This window comes from Trichosurus vulpecula, chromosome 6 (genome assembly GCF_011100635.1).
Source record: "Trichosurus vulpecula isolate mTriVul1 chromosome 6, mTriVul1.pri, whole genome shotgun sequence".
Taxonomy (NCBI): domain Eukaryota; kingdom Metazoa; phylum Chordata; class Mammalia; order Diprotodontia; family Phalangeridae; genus Trichosurus; species Trichosurus vulpecula.
Window position 1 is genome coordinate 214,877,087 of NC_050578.1, and position 13,873 is coordinate 214,890,959.

The 13,873-nt window shown below is 44.4% G+C and overlaps 1 protein-coding gene across 3 annotated transcripts in view; it reads right to left on the bottom strand.

Moving 5' to 3' along the window:
• Positions 1–3,978: 3,978 nt before the first annotated feature.
• The window catches only part of FGFRL1 (fibroblast growth factor receptor like 1), a 137,651-nt gene continuing 127,756 nt past the window's right edge, over positions 3,979–13,873 (bottom strand). For all 3 annotated transcript variants that reach the window (XM_036763595.1, XM_036763597.1, XM_036763596.1), the window contains exons 6-7: positions 8,178–8,531; positions 3,979–7,059 (exon numbers count right to left, since the gene is read on the bottom strand). In XM_036763595.1, coding sequence (XP_036619490.1) covers positions 6,629–7,059; positions 8,178–8,531 — 785 coding nt within the window. In that variant the 3' untranslated portion in view covers positions 3,979–6,628. The remainder of the gene's footprint in view (positions 7,060–8,177; positions 8,532–13,873) is intronic.

The following is a 13,873-nucleotide window of genomic DNA, read 5'->3' on the forward strand; positions in this document are numbered from 1 at the left end:
TATACAATGATTCAAGACAATTCTGAAGGACTTAGGATGAAAAGTGTTATCCACCTCCAAAAAAAGAACTTTATGGAGTCTGAATGCAGACTGAAGAACATTTTTTTAACTTTATTTTTCTTGGGTTGGTTTTTTTTTGGTCATGTTTTCTTCCACAACAAGACTAATATGGAAATGTTTTACATGACTGCACACATATAATCTATATCAAATTGCCTTCTTAATGAGAAGGGAGGGAAAGGAGGGCCAGAATTTGGAATGCAAGATTTTAAAAAACAAATGTTAAAATTGTTTTTGCATGTAATCGGAAAAAATTAAATATTTATTTTAAAAAGTGCAACCACCAGCTTTTTTGGCTCTGCTGGCGCAAACTTAGAGCAGCCATTATCAAACTTTTTGGCCTTAGGGCTCCTTTATGCTCTTAAAAATTGAGAAGCCTCGATTTTAATAGTCAAATACAGTCAGCATTATGACAAAAAAAAAATCTTGCAGATCCCCTGAAAATGTCTCAGGGATCCACATGGGCCCTGGATCACCCTGTGAGAATCACTGCTTTAGAGCACCCAGAGTCACACCAAGACCATGATGCGCCATCAGTAGAAGGAGAATAACAGCATCCGTTCCCATCTCCATATACTTCAATTTACAGACTTGAGTCAAAATAAGTCACTTCTGCTGACTGGCTCCATGCCTCTTGCCAGGCAGATTGGTTGGCACTCCTGCTCTGATCTCCTTAGCATATTGCGCCTGGAGTCCCAGGCTACCTCTAAGTGAAACACTGGTGTTTGTCACTTTGGTGCTATCATGGCCAATGTGGAAATCTCTTTTGATCAACTATGCACATTTGGGGAGCATAGGGAGAGTATGGCAACAGAGTTATCCTCTCTTCCCAAAGAAAGAGGGTCATTCAGACATTTTTTTTAAATGCACAGATGAGAACAGAAAGCCAGAACCATAAACAAATTGGCAGCTTTGAAAGTTACATGTTGAATTTATTAACTACTTAAATGGAAAAGTAAGCTGTGCATAATAGATTCCCACTATAAACTCCTTTTTGTTACTGTTCTATTTTATATGTGGAACTGCCCATTTTATATGGTATTTCTTAAGTTCAGAGTAAAAATAATAAATTATTTTTAAATAAAATGATAAGACAACATAGAGTGCCAGCCTTGGAGTTAGGAAGACCTGGGCTTAATTCTTGCCCCTGATACATATTAACTGTGTGACCTTAGGCAAGTCACTTAACTCTTTAGTTCCTCATTGATCGACACATAAATCAAAAAAAAAAAAAGAAAGGTCCCCTATACACTGCCCCAGACAACTCTCTAAAACTAGATGCCCATACATATCAGTAAAGGGAGCTCTAACATGGATGAAATCACAGATCCAGACACTGAAAAAGAAGTAGATTAGATTATCTCAAGTCTTTTCCATTTGTTAATAATTCTATATTCTATGATCCCTTTCATCTTAGTCCTTTGATCCAGTGCTCTTATAACTCTCACTAGACCACTGATCATTCCAGGTGTCACCACAGCTACTTTATGTGGCTGATACTGTCCAACGGTTGAATAGCCAGTGAAAACCATGCCCACTGCACGATCACAACCAGCCATTGGAAGACACCTACTTCATTGGGCATCACAGAACAGCTGGAGCAGCAGGCTAGACAGCTCGAGCCAGAAAAGTCCAGTCACTACTTCCATAAAAATACGTAATGGAGAGTAAAAAGACGCCAGTGATTTGTTGAGCTGACCACTTACAGGGACCAGGTCACTTAGGGCTCAGCAAAAGCTGTGAAATTCAAACTTTTTGGTCTCAGAAACCCTTTACATGCTCAAAAAATATTTGAGGACCCCAAAGAGCTTGTATTGATATAGTTAAATTCATCGAATTGCCATATTGGAAATTAAAACTGGAAAAAATTTTAAAGCATTTAGCAATGAATTTAAAGGTAAGGATAAAACCATAACAAGTTAATATACCTATTTTATGAAAAAAAAAACTTTATTTTCCAAAGTGACTTAGTGAGAAGAATGGCATTGTTTTACATTTTTGCAAATCTCTTTAAATGTCTGGCTTAACAGAAGACAGATGGATCCTCATATCTGCTTCTGCATTCAATCTATCACAATGTTCTTTTGGTTAAATATATGAAAAAAACTTGCCTCAAACACATATGTAGTTGGAAAGGGGGAGTATTTTAAAAGGCAAATAACTTCTTAGTATTTTTATGAAAGTAGTTTTGACCTCAGGGACCCCCAGGAAGTGGTCTGAGGACCACACTTTGAAAACTCCTGGTGTGGCGGGTGAAAGATGAGATAAATGATTGAGGATTAAAAGGTTTGATCTCTCAAGCATATCGATTTATCAAGCAATGCATGGCAATTGTCCAACAAACAGGGACCAGACCTCCTCAGCTTAGGCCTGGACCCTGAATACAAGGGGAGACAGACTTTTATATATTAAAACAATAAATCAAATTAGGCCAATTAACTAAATAAAACAATACAACATTAAGTAATCTGATTTCTAGTTGGTTGAAAGATTAGGAACTTTCCAACTTGGGAGAGGGGGAGCAAACAGGTGCAATTCCCTGAATTCAGAAAAAGAATTGTCTTGCCCCCTGAGTGTCTGTAAACAATCAAAGGAACATGGAAATGATAGTTGATTGATCAATATGGGGCCAGTTTTCAGATAAAACCTATAGATTGCTAGAGATGTACAACTGTGAGAAAACTCCTTGCGGCAATCTTTGGGTCTCACTAGGTTTCTGGTCAGCCTAACCTAGGTCCTTAGTTAAGAGGGCTGTGAATAGTTTCAACCGTTATGGAAAAGAATTTGGAGTTTTTCTTTAAAAATAATAATAAAATGACTAATATGTCCACTAGGGCAGCCAAGTGGCACAGTATATCCAGACCCAGAGTCAGGAAGACCTGAGTTCAAATCTGACCTCAGACACTAACTGTATGACCTTGGGCAATTCACTTAACCCTGTATGCTTCAGTTTTCTCATCTGTAGAATGAGCTGGAGAGGGAAATGGGAAACCACTCCAATATCTTTGTCAAGAAAACCCCAGATGGAGTCATGAAGAGTCGGATGCAACAACACGTTCACACCCTTATAACCCAAAGACCCCACTTATAGGTCAAAGGGCAGAAAAGTCCCAAATATGCCAGAATATTTTATAGTAATGCTTTCTGTATTCTTAAAGAAATGGAAACAAAGCAGGTGCCCATTGACTGGGGAATGGCTAAGCAAAGTGTGGCCCATGAATGTAATGGAACTTAATTGTGGAAAAAATATTAGCCATCAAGAAATCAAAGACTTACATGAACCGATGCAGTGAAGTTAGCAGAGGCAGGAAAACAATACATAGCAATAGAAAAGAGAACCAAAAAGACCCCAGAGGTCTAGCGATTAGGATCGGGAAGCATGGTGTGACAGCTGCAGAAGTACCTCCTTCCCCTCTTGGCAAAGGTGGGAGATCATGGAGGTGGAAAACCACATACACCCTCGTGGGTGGGTGGTTCTGCTGTTCTCTCTTTTCTTGATTGTTCATCACAAGGGATGCCTTGCTGGATAGGGAAGGGGAGGCAGGGATCTACTCAGAATATAAGAACGGGAGCACTGGATTTGGAGCAAGAACCCTGAATTCAAATCCTGGCAATGAAATTACCATGTAGCAAAGCACAAGACACTTCCCTTACCCTGGGATGTAGGTGGTGCCCAAATTTTTCTCAGTTATGCAGATGGGTTAACTGAAGCCTACAGAGGGACAGAAGTTTGCTGAGGGATATGGGCACTAAGTGGTAGCACCAGAATTCAAATCCAGATCTACAAACTAAATCAATGTCCTTACCACTACGCCACAGAACTGCTTAAGCTGGGCCAATCCCCTCCAACTCAGCACATCAAGAGCCCTCCCTGCCTGCCCCAACCTCTCCCATAAAAAAATACTCTCAAGACAAACATAGCTTCACGCATTTATTGATAAATGTTCAATAAAGCTTTCATCGAACAGGAAGGGGCCAACTGTACACGATTGTCTCAACACGGATGGTGGGGCTTACACACAGACATGGACACATGGACACACAGACACACAGACATACATACACACATACACTCACATACACACATACAAACTCATCATTTTAACTTCATGTTTAGGGTGCAACACATTGGCCAATGGAGGCTAAGGGTAGCTGATGGTCAGATATAGCTCTTCCTGTCCCGTGGCTCCCCTCATGGCCTAGACTAAGGGCAAGCAAGATCTGCCTGAGCTGTCAGCAGCTAAAGGGAGGGCTTCCTGGACACCCCCTTGCCTGCTTAAGCCTCCTGATACATTCTCTTCTCTTGAAATATTTTGGATAAAAAAAAAACCATAGGCCCTTCCCTCCCCCATTTCATATGATCTCAACCTTTCACTCCCACCTCAACCCTCTGCTCCCAAGTCTGTCTCTTTTCCAGGGTTTGGATGCTTAAGACAGTTTTAGCAGCACCATTCTGAGGCCTGGGGCAGGGCAGTGAGGGGTGGGGGGTGAGAGGCTGAGATGAAGAGGATACAGAGGCATGATGAGAACGATGTGAGGTCTCATCTACTTTTCTCCTTTCTTATCTATTTTTTGATATTGTAGGAAAAGCCTGGACTGTGAGGACTGGCTCCAAGCTTCTGAGAAAAGCAGGCTATATGACCTCAGTCCCTCTGTGGGCCTCAGCTGCCTTGCCTGCAAAATGGGGAGATTAATACCTACCTCAGATGCGGTGTTCTGAGGAGCAAGTTAGTTGATAGATGAGAATATGTTGGGGGAAAGTAGCAGCATGGCTCGGAAAGGGGTTGGGGGAGGAAGGAGCCTTCTCTCTCTTTGGGGTCTGGACTCTGGCCTTGGCAGGAGACAGGATCTAGCACTGGGACCCTGGTAAATGTCAGAGTCCCTGCCTTGGTTTCAGTAGCATCCCCTTGGGGGGGGAGGGGCTTGCCCATGTTGTCTGGGCCCTCGAACCCATGAGCTAGTGGCTAAGCCCAGCCTAGCCCCAATGAAACCCCCCACTCTCCCTTGCCCTGGAAAAACTGGCAGGACTGGGGGAGGGAGAGGAAAGGGGAGCAACTTTTTTTTGTTTTTGAAGAATCATAAACTCACATAAGTTTTCCAAATCCAAATTTGCCTGATTTTTGTTTGCTTGTTTGAGGCGAGGGAAGGGAAAGCCTTTGGCCAGGTTCAGATCCTCTGTCCTGGCCTGGACCCTGCTTTCCCTGTCATTCCCCAAGGACCCAGGCTTCAGAGGGGATGAACTTAGTCAAGTTTCTACCAGCTGGAACCATGCTCACTTCTAGATTACAGCAACCCTGGGCTCCCAGGAGTGGCAGACGCACAAACAGGCCTGCCTTTCTAGCCTGGCAGATGGACAGATAGAAAAATCTGCTTGTAGGAAAAGCACATACTTTGTTTGACCACATTAAACAAAATAAATTAAACATACATGGCCCCTGCTTAGGCACTGTCTAGGCTGAATAGGGTATTTCCTTTGCATTAACACCCAGCTACAGCCTTCGGAGAAGAGGTGGGCAAGGAGGCCCCAGCGTCTCCCTCAAGGGTTAGGCCTTGGCTCTAGATGGGCAATCCAGGGTTACCCTTCTTGGGGTGCAGTAATGAGCTGGAGCAATCTCTAGGATAGATGGCCATTCCACAAGGGATGCACTGGTCAGTGCTGCTGACCCTGGTGGGCCTTTGCCCACTCTTGGGAAGGCTCTCCTTTTTATTATTATTATTAATATTATTATTATTTTCTTAATTTCATAAATATAAATAGCAAAGGGGATTGTGGGGGGAAAAGGGGAAGGGGCGGTCTGGAGAGCCTAATGGATAATGGCACCATGTTGGGGTCTAGCAGAGAGTCCACAGCCCACTGGCCTTGCCCAGGACTCCTTCCCCACCCTTCCCCCAGGCACCAGGCCAGAGTTGGCCTGTTGGAATTCAAACAAGCCCTTCCTCTCCTTCTTGTCTGGCCCCAGCACAGGGCAGGGTACACTGCTCCATGCAGAGGACCAAACCCCTTCCTTCTATCTCCACAACTTTGGGCACGGAACAAGATGGGGATGAAGGGATGGGGGACATCTTTTGTTTCTTTAAAGCCAAGAACCCTCTGCCAAAGCACCCACCACTTCAGGGGCCAGGGAGAGGGGGTTTGAGATGGGGTGGAGGTGAATAAAGCATCAATCAAGGATAATTGCCTTGGAGCAAGAGTAGGGGCGGGGGGGAGGACGATTCCTTCATTATTCCATCACTATAGATTCACTGCAATGTCACAAAAAAAATAGAACTCTTTATATAGATTCTCTCTTTCTGAGGCTCTGTGTATGTCTGTTTCTGTAGCTCTTTGTGTCTCTTTCGATCTCTGTCTTGGAAGTTGCATCTGCATCTGTCTCTGTCCACATCCATCTCCCATAGCTCCCTCGGGCATCCTTCCACATCTCTGTGACTCCGTCTCTCTGTACCTCCTGCCCCATGAGGGGTCTGTATGGGTCCCGGCAGGGGGGCCCCCCTGCAAAGGGGCCTTGTTCACCCACCTGCTGCCACGTAGAGCCGGATATCAAATACCCACTGCCTCGGCCGCCACCACCTAGCACTGGTAATGTATGTGCTGGTGAACTTTGCCCTCCACATGGGAGTGAGAGTGGGTATGCGTGTGGGTATGGATGTCTGTATAGAGCTTGGGGTACAGCTTGGTGGTGGGTCCTGGGCCTTGGCCCAGCAGGTGCTGCTGTGCTGCAGGGGGCAGCTGGGGCTGACCCCCCACCCCATAATCCTCGTAGTGTCCCGAGGTTAGGCAGTCCTTGTCAGGCATGGCAGCCAAGCCGGCTCGATCCCGAGGGGGTGGCCGGTGGCCTGGTGCAGCTGGGGGTGGGGAACATGGTTTCTTCTTGGTCTGACACAGCCACAGCAACACGGTGCCCAAGATGAAGACGGCGCCAGCCGGGATACCAATCACCACTGGCCAAGGCAGACTGCTGGTTGACGAGGGGGCTGCGGGGCCGCTGGGAGGCTTGGGGTCTGTAAAGCCAAGACAGACACAGAGAGACAGCCAGGGAAAGTGGCAGACAAAGGAAGAGGAGAGGAGATGGGCACACAGACAGAAAAAGATTGAGACAGATGGGAAAGGACCATACAAGAATACAGAGGGAGAAGAAACAGGGACAGAGAGGAAGAGAGAAATAGGACCAACACATCAAGGAACAGAGGACAGAGACAGAGGAGAGGAATACAAAAGAAGGAGGTGAAAAGGGAGAGAATAAAGGGGGAAATTTAAAGAAGAATAAGGATAGGGAAGGTGAGACAGGAAAGAGAAACACGGAGCAGGGAGACATAGAGACAAAATGAGGGGATGGGGAAATGGAGCAAGACACGAGAAAGTGAGACACAAAATGAGGAAGACAGAGACAGAGAGACAAAAAGGATAAAAAAAAAGTCAGCATAAGAAGGAAGGGCAATGAGTTGTTGATTGCTTGGTTTGTTACTTTAGGTCCCAAAGGAGGCCAGCAGAATAGGGCTTCCCTGGGTCGTGGCCCTCAGGTCGAGGCCACACAAACACCGAGTAGGGTGAGTTCAGGGGGACATTAAAGTCCTAGACCCTGAGGACTTTTGAGGCCCTCTCCAGGTAGGAAGGCACTGAAAGGGGTTCCGTTTGGATTTGAGGGAGTGGCCATATCACTGGGCTTCAGAATCACAAACTCATCTAAGGATCATAGAAAGGCTCTTAGAGGTTATCTAGTCCAACCCTGCATTTTACAGGTGAGGAAACTGAGGCCCCAGAAAGAAAAAGAAACTTATCCAAGGTCTACACAAGTAGCCAAACTGAGATTTTAAACACCAAATCTAGCACACTTGACTGCATCATGCTGTCTCAATCAGATGCTCCCCATCATACAAGGGCTATCTCTTGAGACTTCTTTTCATCACAGCCCCACCAACCCCCAAACACCAAAGACAGAGCTGTCAGAGGCATATTGTAGAAAGGGGGCATGGGAAATGACACTGGAGACATAGATCCTGGAGGGGAGGGGGCAATGGGATTTCAGGGTCACAGCCAAGGGAAGGGACGCTGGAGATGTCAAGGACCCAATCCAGGGAACCAGCTCAGTGCAGAGGAGCCCAATGCTCTGGTACCTCACCTGGCAGCACAGTGAGGAAGGCACTTCGGAAACTGTAGCCCATGGTATTGGCTCCCAAGCAGATGTACATGCCCGCGTCCTCCTGCCGGGCTCGGGTGATCATGAGCTTGTTGAGGTAGGAGCCATCGGGCCGGGACCACACGTCCCCAGTGGGGAGCACCACAAACTTCTGGCCGCCAACATCAATGGTGGAGTTGTACTTGCTCTCCGTGCCATACTCGACCCGTTTGAGCCACTGAATCACTGGCTTCACGTCGCTGCGCACCTTGCACTGAAAGGATGTCGTCCCGCCAAAGTCCACAGTGGTGTTCACCGGGTGGGTGCCCGTCAGGATGGGCTTGGAGCGGGTCCGCTCTGAAATGGAAGGGCAAACCCCTTGTCAACATCCCTGCTCCCCCTCACCCCACCATCACCCCATCTGGTTCCCAGAAGAATCAAAGGACCTCTCCAAGCAGAAAAAGACCCATCTGTACAAAAATACTTCTAGCAGCAATTTTTGTGGTGGCAAAGAACCGGAAACCAAGGAGGATGGCTGAACAAACTATGGCATGTGGATGTGATGGAAAGCTATTGTGCTGTCAAAAATGATGAAGAAGATGGTTTCAGAAAAACCTAGGAAGATTTGTGTAAACAGATGCAGTGAAGAGAACAGAACCAGGGCAACCATTTCTAGAACAAAAATGATGTTGCAAAAATTAACATTTTGAAAAATTTAAGAACTTTCATCAACACAATGACCAACCATGGTTCCAGAAGACACATGATGAAGCAAACTACCCATCTCCTGACTGAGAGGTGATAGAATTCAGGGTAAAGAATGAGCCACAGATATTTTTGGACACGAATATGGGAATGTTTTGCTTGACTATGCATAATTATTACAAGAGATTGGTTTTTTAATGGGATTTGGGGGAGGGTGAGAAAATAGATTTTTGTTTACTAAAAATTTAATTTTTAATAACTAAAAATGGAAAAGCAAGTTTTATGAAAGAGATATGTGATTTCATGTACAATCTTCTTTTTCTCTTTTACCTTGTGTATTAAAAAAGCTCATTTTACTTGGTATTTGTTAGTTAGAATGTTTTAAAAAATTAATTACCAGAGTAATAATATTATACAGGAGTATATGATTTCAGGGGTGGGATGGGGTGGGAGATGGGAAGGCCAAGCCCGTGATTTCTCTAATATAGGGAAATCTTGGTTAAAAAAACCTCCCTCAACCAAATGCAAAGACAGCCCCTACTGTGTGATTTATAATCTTAGAGAGTAGACTGAGAGATTAAGAGGTTAAGACACTTGCCTAGGGTCTCATAGTCAAAGTATGTGTCAGGGATAGAACTTGAATCCAGATCTTCCTGATTATAAGGCTGACTCTAAATCCACTCCACCAGGCCTGCCTATCTCTGTCTCTGTTCCATCTCCCTGTCCATCCATCTGCGTGTCTATCTGTCTCTCTGTCTCTGTCCATCTCTCTCTCTCTCTCTCTCTCTCTCTCTCTCTCTCTCTCTCTGTATTAAAATACTTCACAAAAGTCCTACTCTGGTGCTACCTGCTAGCATGGAGGTGACCCTTGCTTGCTCTGACCCTTGTTCTTGACCTTGACCCTTGTTCTATTCTGCCAGCAGAACACAAGTCCTGGTAGTTTCTATTGTGTTGGAAAAACTTCCAGAGAGGTCATGGTCTCTGGCTGTCTTTTATGCCTGGAAGTTCTCCCTCTTCCACTCCGACTACTGACCTCTCTTGCTTCCTTAAGTCCAAACTAAAATCCCACCTCCTACGGGAAACCTTCCCCACTCCTCTTAATTCCAATCCCTTCCCTCTGTTCATTATTTCCTATTTATCCTGTATAGACCTTGCTTTGTATCTATCTGTTTGCATGTTGTCTCCTCTGTTAGATGAAGGGACAGCTCTTTGAGGACAGGGACTGCCTTTTGTATCCCCAGCACTAAGCATGGTGCCTACTGAATTGAAAACTGAATCATGCATGGGAGGAGACATGAGCCGGGAGGCACCTCTGAGGTCTTCTCTTCTACTCCCTCAGAAATGAAATGACCGGTCCAGGGTCACATAGGCAATTAAATGGTAAAGTTGACATTCAAACTCAGGTCATAAGACTCCAAGTTCAAGGCTCTTTTCAGTCTCGGCCAGAGATGGTGTCTGCTGACTGGCAGTCTAGCTAAGTACAGAGAGGCTTGTGGCCAGGAGGCCAGCCACTACATGGTGAATTCTTTGGCCATGGCAACCCATGAAACAAAGTAAAACACAAAATAAGCCTCATCATGGCAGAAAGTAGGGAGAGAGACTCTCTTTCTGCACACCTGCAGGGATGGTGGAAGAGTGAAGGAAGGGGGTCAGACAAATTATGGCACAGAGATATAAGAAAATACTGTTGTACCATAACAAAGAGAAGGTTTCAGAGAAACCTGGGAAGCCTCTTACGAACTGATGGAAAGTGAAAGGAGCAGAACCAGGAGAACCAGTCATACAATAATATCAGCACTGTAAAGAAAAACAACTTTGAAATATGTCGGAAATTCGATCCATGATCCAGTCTCTCCTTTGTCTCAGGGGGCCTCCCGCTCTTGACAGAGAGGTAGGTGGCACACTCCAGATGCAGAATAAGAGACACAGTTTTGGACATGGCCAACATGGGAATTTTTGCTTAGGGAAGAGGGTGGCTGGATTGTATCTGCAAAACTCAGGAGTGTTCTCTATCCTGGGCTTCTCACCTCGAAAAAAAATCAATATCAATGCTCTTCTGGTGATGCTACTAAGAATGTAAGCCCCTTGAGGGCAGGAGGGAGGAATTGTTTCATTTTTGGTTTTGTATCCTGAGCACCTGCACTGCCTGGCCCATAATCATTACTTTATAAATCCCTATGGATTGACTCATTCATTCATCCAAACAAGTACAACCAGGAAGGTTGATGCAGGAGAAACAAAGACAAAAATAAAACATTGCCTCCCTTCAAGGAGCTTCCATTTTATTGGGGAGACAATCTCTTAATTGAGGCCAAATTGAAATCTACCGAAGCCCTTCCTCCAGGCTAAAGAACTTCTGGTCTGCCTCTACTCACCAAAGCAGGAGGGTTTGAATGGGTCTAAATTGCAGCTTTCTCACTGTAGAGAAAAAGGAAGTACTGCACGTGGCAGGTACTAAAAGAAGGTCCAGAATGTAAGAATATCCCAAAGGACCAAGCAAATTGTGGCATCAATTAACATGCTTCATTCTTCTGGCATTTAATAAGCTTGCTGACAGTTTTTTGAAGAAATCAAAGCTGTCAATAGTCATATGAAAAAATGCTCTAAATCACTGTTGATTAGAGAAAGCAAAACAAAACAACTCTGGGGTATGACCTGACACTTGTCAGATTGGCTGATGGGACAGAAAAGAAAAATGACAAATGTTGGAGGGGATGTGGAAAAATTAGGACACTAAAGTACTGTTGATAGAATTGTGAACTGATCCAACCTTTCTAGAGAGTACTTTGGAACTATGCCCAAAGGGCTATAAAACTGTCCAAAGCCTTTGACCCAGCAATACCACTACTAGGTCTGTATTCCAAAGAGATCAAAGAAAAGGGAAAAAGATCTATACATACAAAAATATTTATAGCAGCTCTTTTTGTGGTAGCAAAGAATTGGAAATCGATGGGATACCCATCAATTTCAATTGGGAAATGACTGAACAAATTGTGGTATATGATTGCTATGGAACACTATTGTGCTATAGGAAATGATAAGCGGACAAAACCAACCAGAAAAAAAAGTCTAAAAAGTTCATGCTAGTGAGCACTCCTTACAATAGCAGATTTTTGCAAATGGAGTTTTACAAGTCTATATTTTAAAAATTGTATGTTTGTAACAAATAAAGTATGTGGAAAAGTGGGAAAAAAAGAAATGATGAGCAGTATGCTTTGAGAAAAACCTGAAAAGACTTACATGAACTGATGCAGAGTGAAGTGAGCAGAACCAGAACACTGTATACAGTAACAGCAACATTGTATGACAATCAACTGTGAATGACTTAGCTATTCTCAGCAATACAAAGACCCAAGACAATTCTGAAGGACTTACGATGAAAAATGTTACCTGGCTTCAGAGAAAAAACTGATGGAGTCTGAATGCAGATGGAAGCACATTTTTTTTTACTTTTTTTTGTAGAGTTTTTTTGGTCTTTCACAATCTGACTAATATGGAAATATGTTCTGCATATGTATAACCTATATCAAATTCCTTGTCTTCTTGAGTGGGGAAAGGATGGAAAGACAAAGAGAATTTGGAACTGAGAACTGTTAAAAGTGAATGTCGGGGGTGGAGCCAAGATGGCAGCTGGAAAGCAGGGACTTGCTTAAGCTTGCCCCCAGGTCCCTCCAAACACCTGTAAAAAATGGCTCTGAACAAATTCTAGAGCTGCAGAACCCACAAAATAGCAGAGGGAAGCAGGGCTGCAGCCCAGGAAAGCCTGGATGGTTGCTGGGAAGGGTCTATCGCACGAAGCTGAGAGAAGAGCAGAGCAGAGCCCAGCGTGGGCTGCGCCAGGACCAACCAGACCGAGAGTCGCGCGGAACAGAGGGTAGTGCCCTGAATCAGTGAGCTGTGGCAGTTACCAGACTCCTCAACCCACAAATGCCAAAGACAACAGAGCAGGTTAGTGGAAAGACTACTGGAAAGAAGTGAAAAGAGTGCCTGTCAGCCCTAGCCCTGGGGGCATGGAAGTGGTGCAGCTCTAGGCCTGCTTCCAGAGTAACAGCTGTGGTTGCTTCCGGCCCCAGGCCCACCCAGTGGGAGGAATTAAGCATCAGATCAGAGTGGGAGTGCAGAGCCTGCTTGGATCTGGGTCCAATCTGAGTTCTTGGGGAAGGAGAAGTGCTGGTGTGGCAGAGTTTGCTGTGTAGAAGTAGCTTTGAAAACAGCAGTGCTTGTCCCCTAAAGCTTGGGACAAAGTACTCTCTACTCTACAAGCTGTCATACACTGCATAAAGCTCAAGGGTCAGGTAGTTGGCTGGGAACATGGTCAGGCAGCGAAAAAAGATGCAGACTCAGAATTAGACTCAGACTTTGGAGTCTTTTTTTGGTGACAAAGAAGACCAAAACATACAGCCAGAAAAAGTCAACAAAGTCAAAGAGTCTACATCAAAAGCCTCCATGAAAAATATGAATTGGTCTCAGGCCATGGAAGAGCTCAAAAGGATTTGGAAAAGCAAGTAAGAGAAGTAGAGGAAAAATGGGGAAGAGAAATGAGAACGATGCAAGAAAATCATGAAAAACAAGTCAATGACTTTCTAAAGGAGACTCCCAAAAAATACTGAAGAAAATAACACCTTAAAAAATAGACTAACTCAAATGGCAAAAGAGCTCCAAAAAGCCAATGAGGAGAAGAATGCCTTGAAAGGCAGAATCAGCCAAATGGAAAAGAAGGTCCAAAAGACCACTGAAGAAAATATTACCTTAGAAATTAGACTGGAGCAAGTGGAAGCTAGTGACTTTATGAGAAATCAAGATATTACAAAACAGAACCAAAGAAATGAAAAAATGTAAGACAATGTGAAATATCTCATTGGAAAAACCACTGACTTGGAAAATAGATCCAGGAGAGATAATTTAAAAATTATTAGATTACCTGAAAGCCATGGTCAACAAAAGAGCCTAGGTATCATCTTTAAAGAAATTATCAAGGAGAACTGCCCTGATAT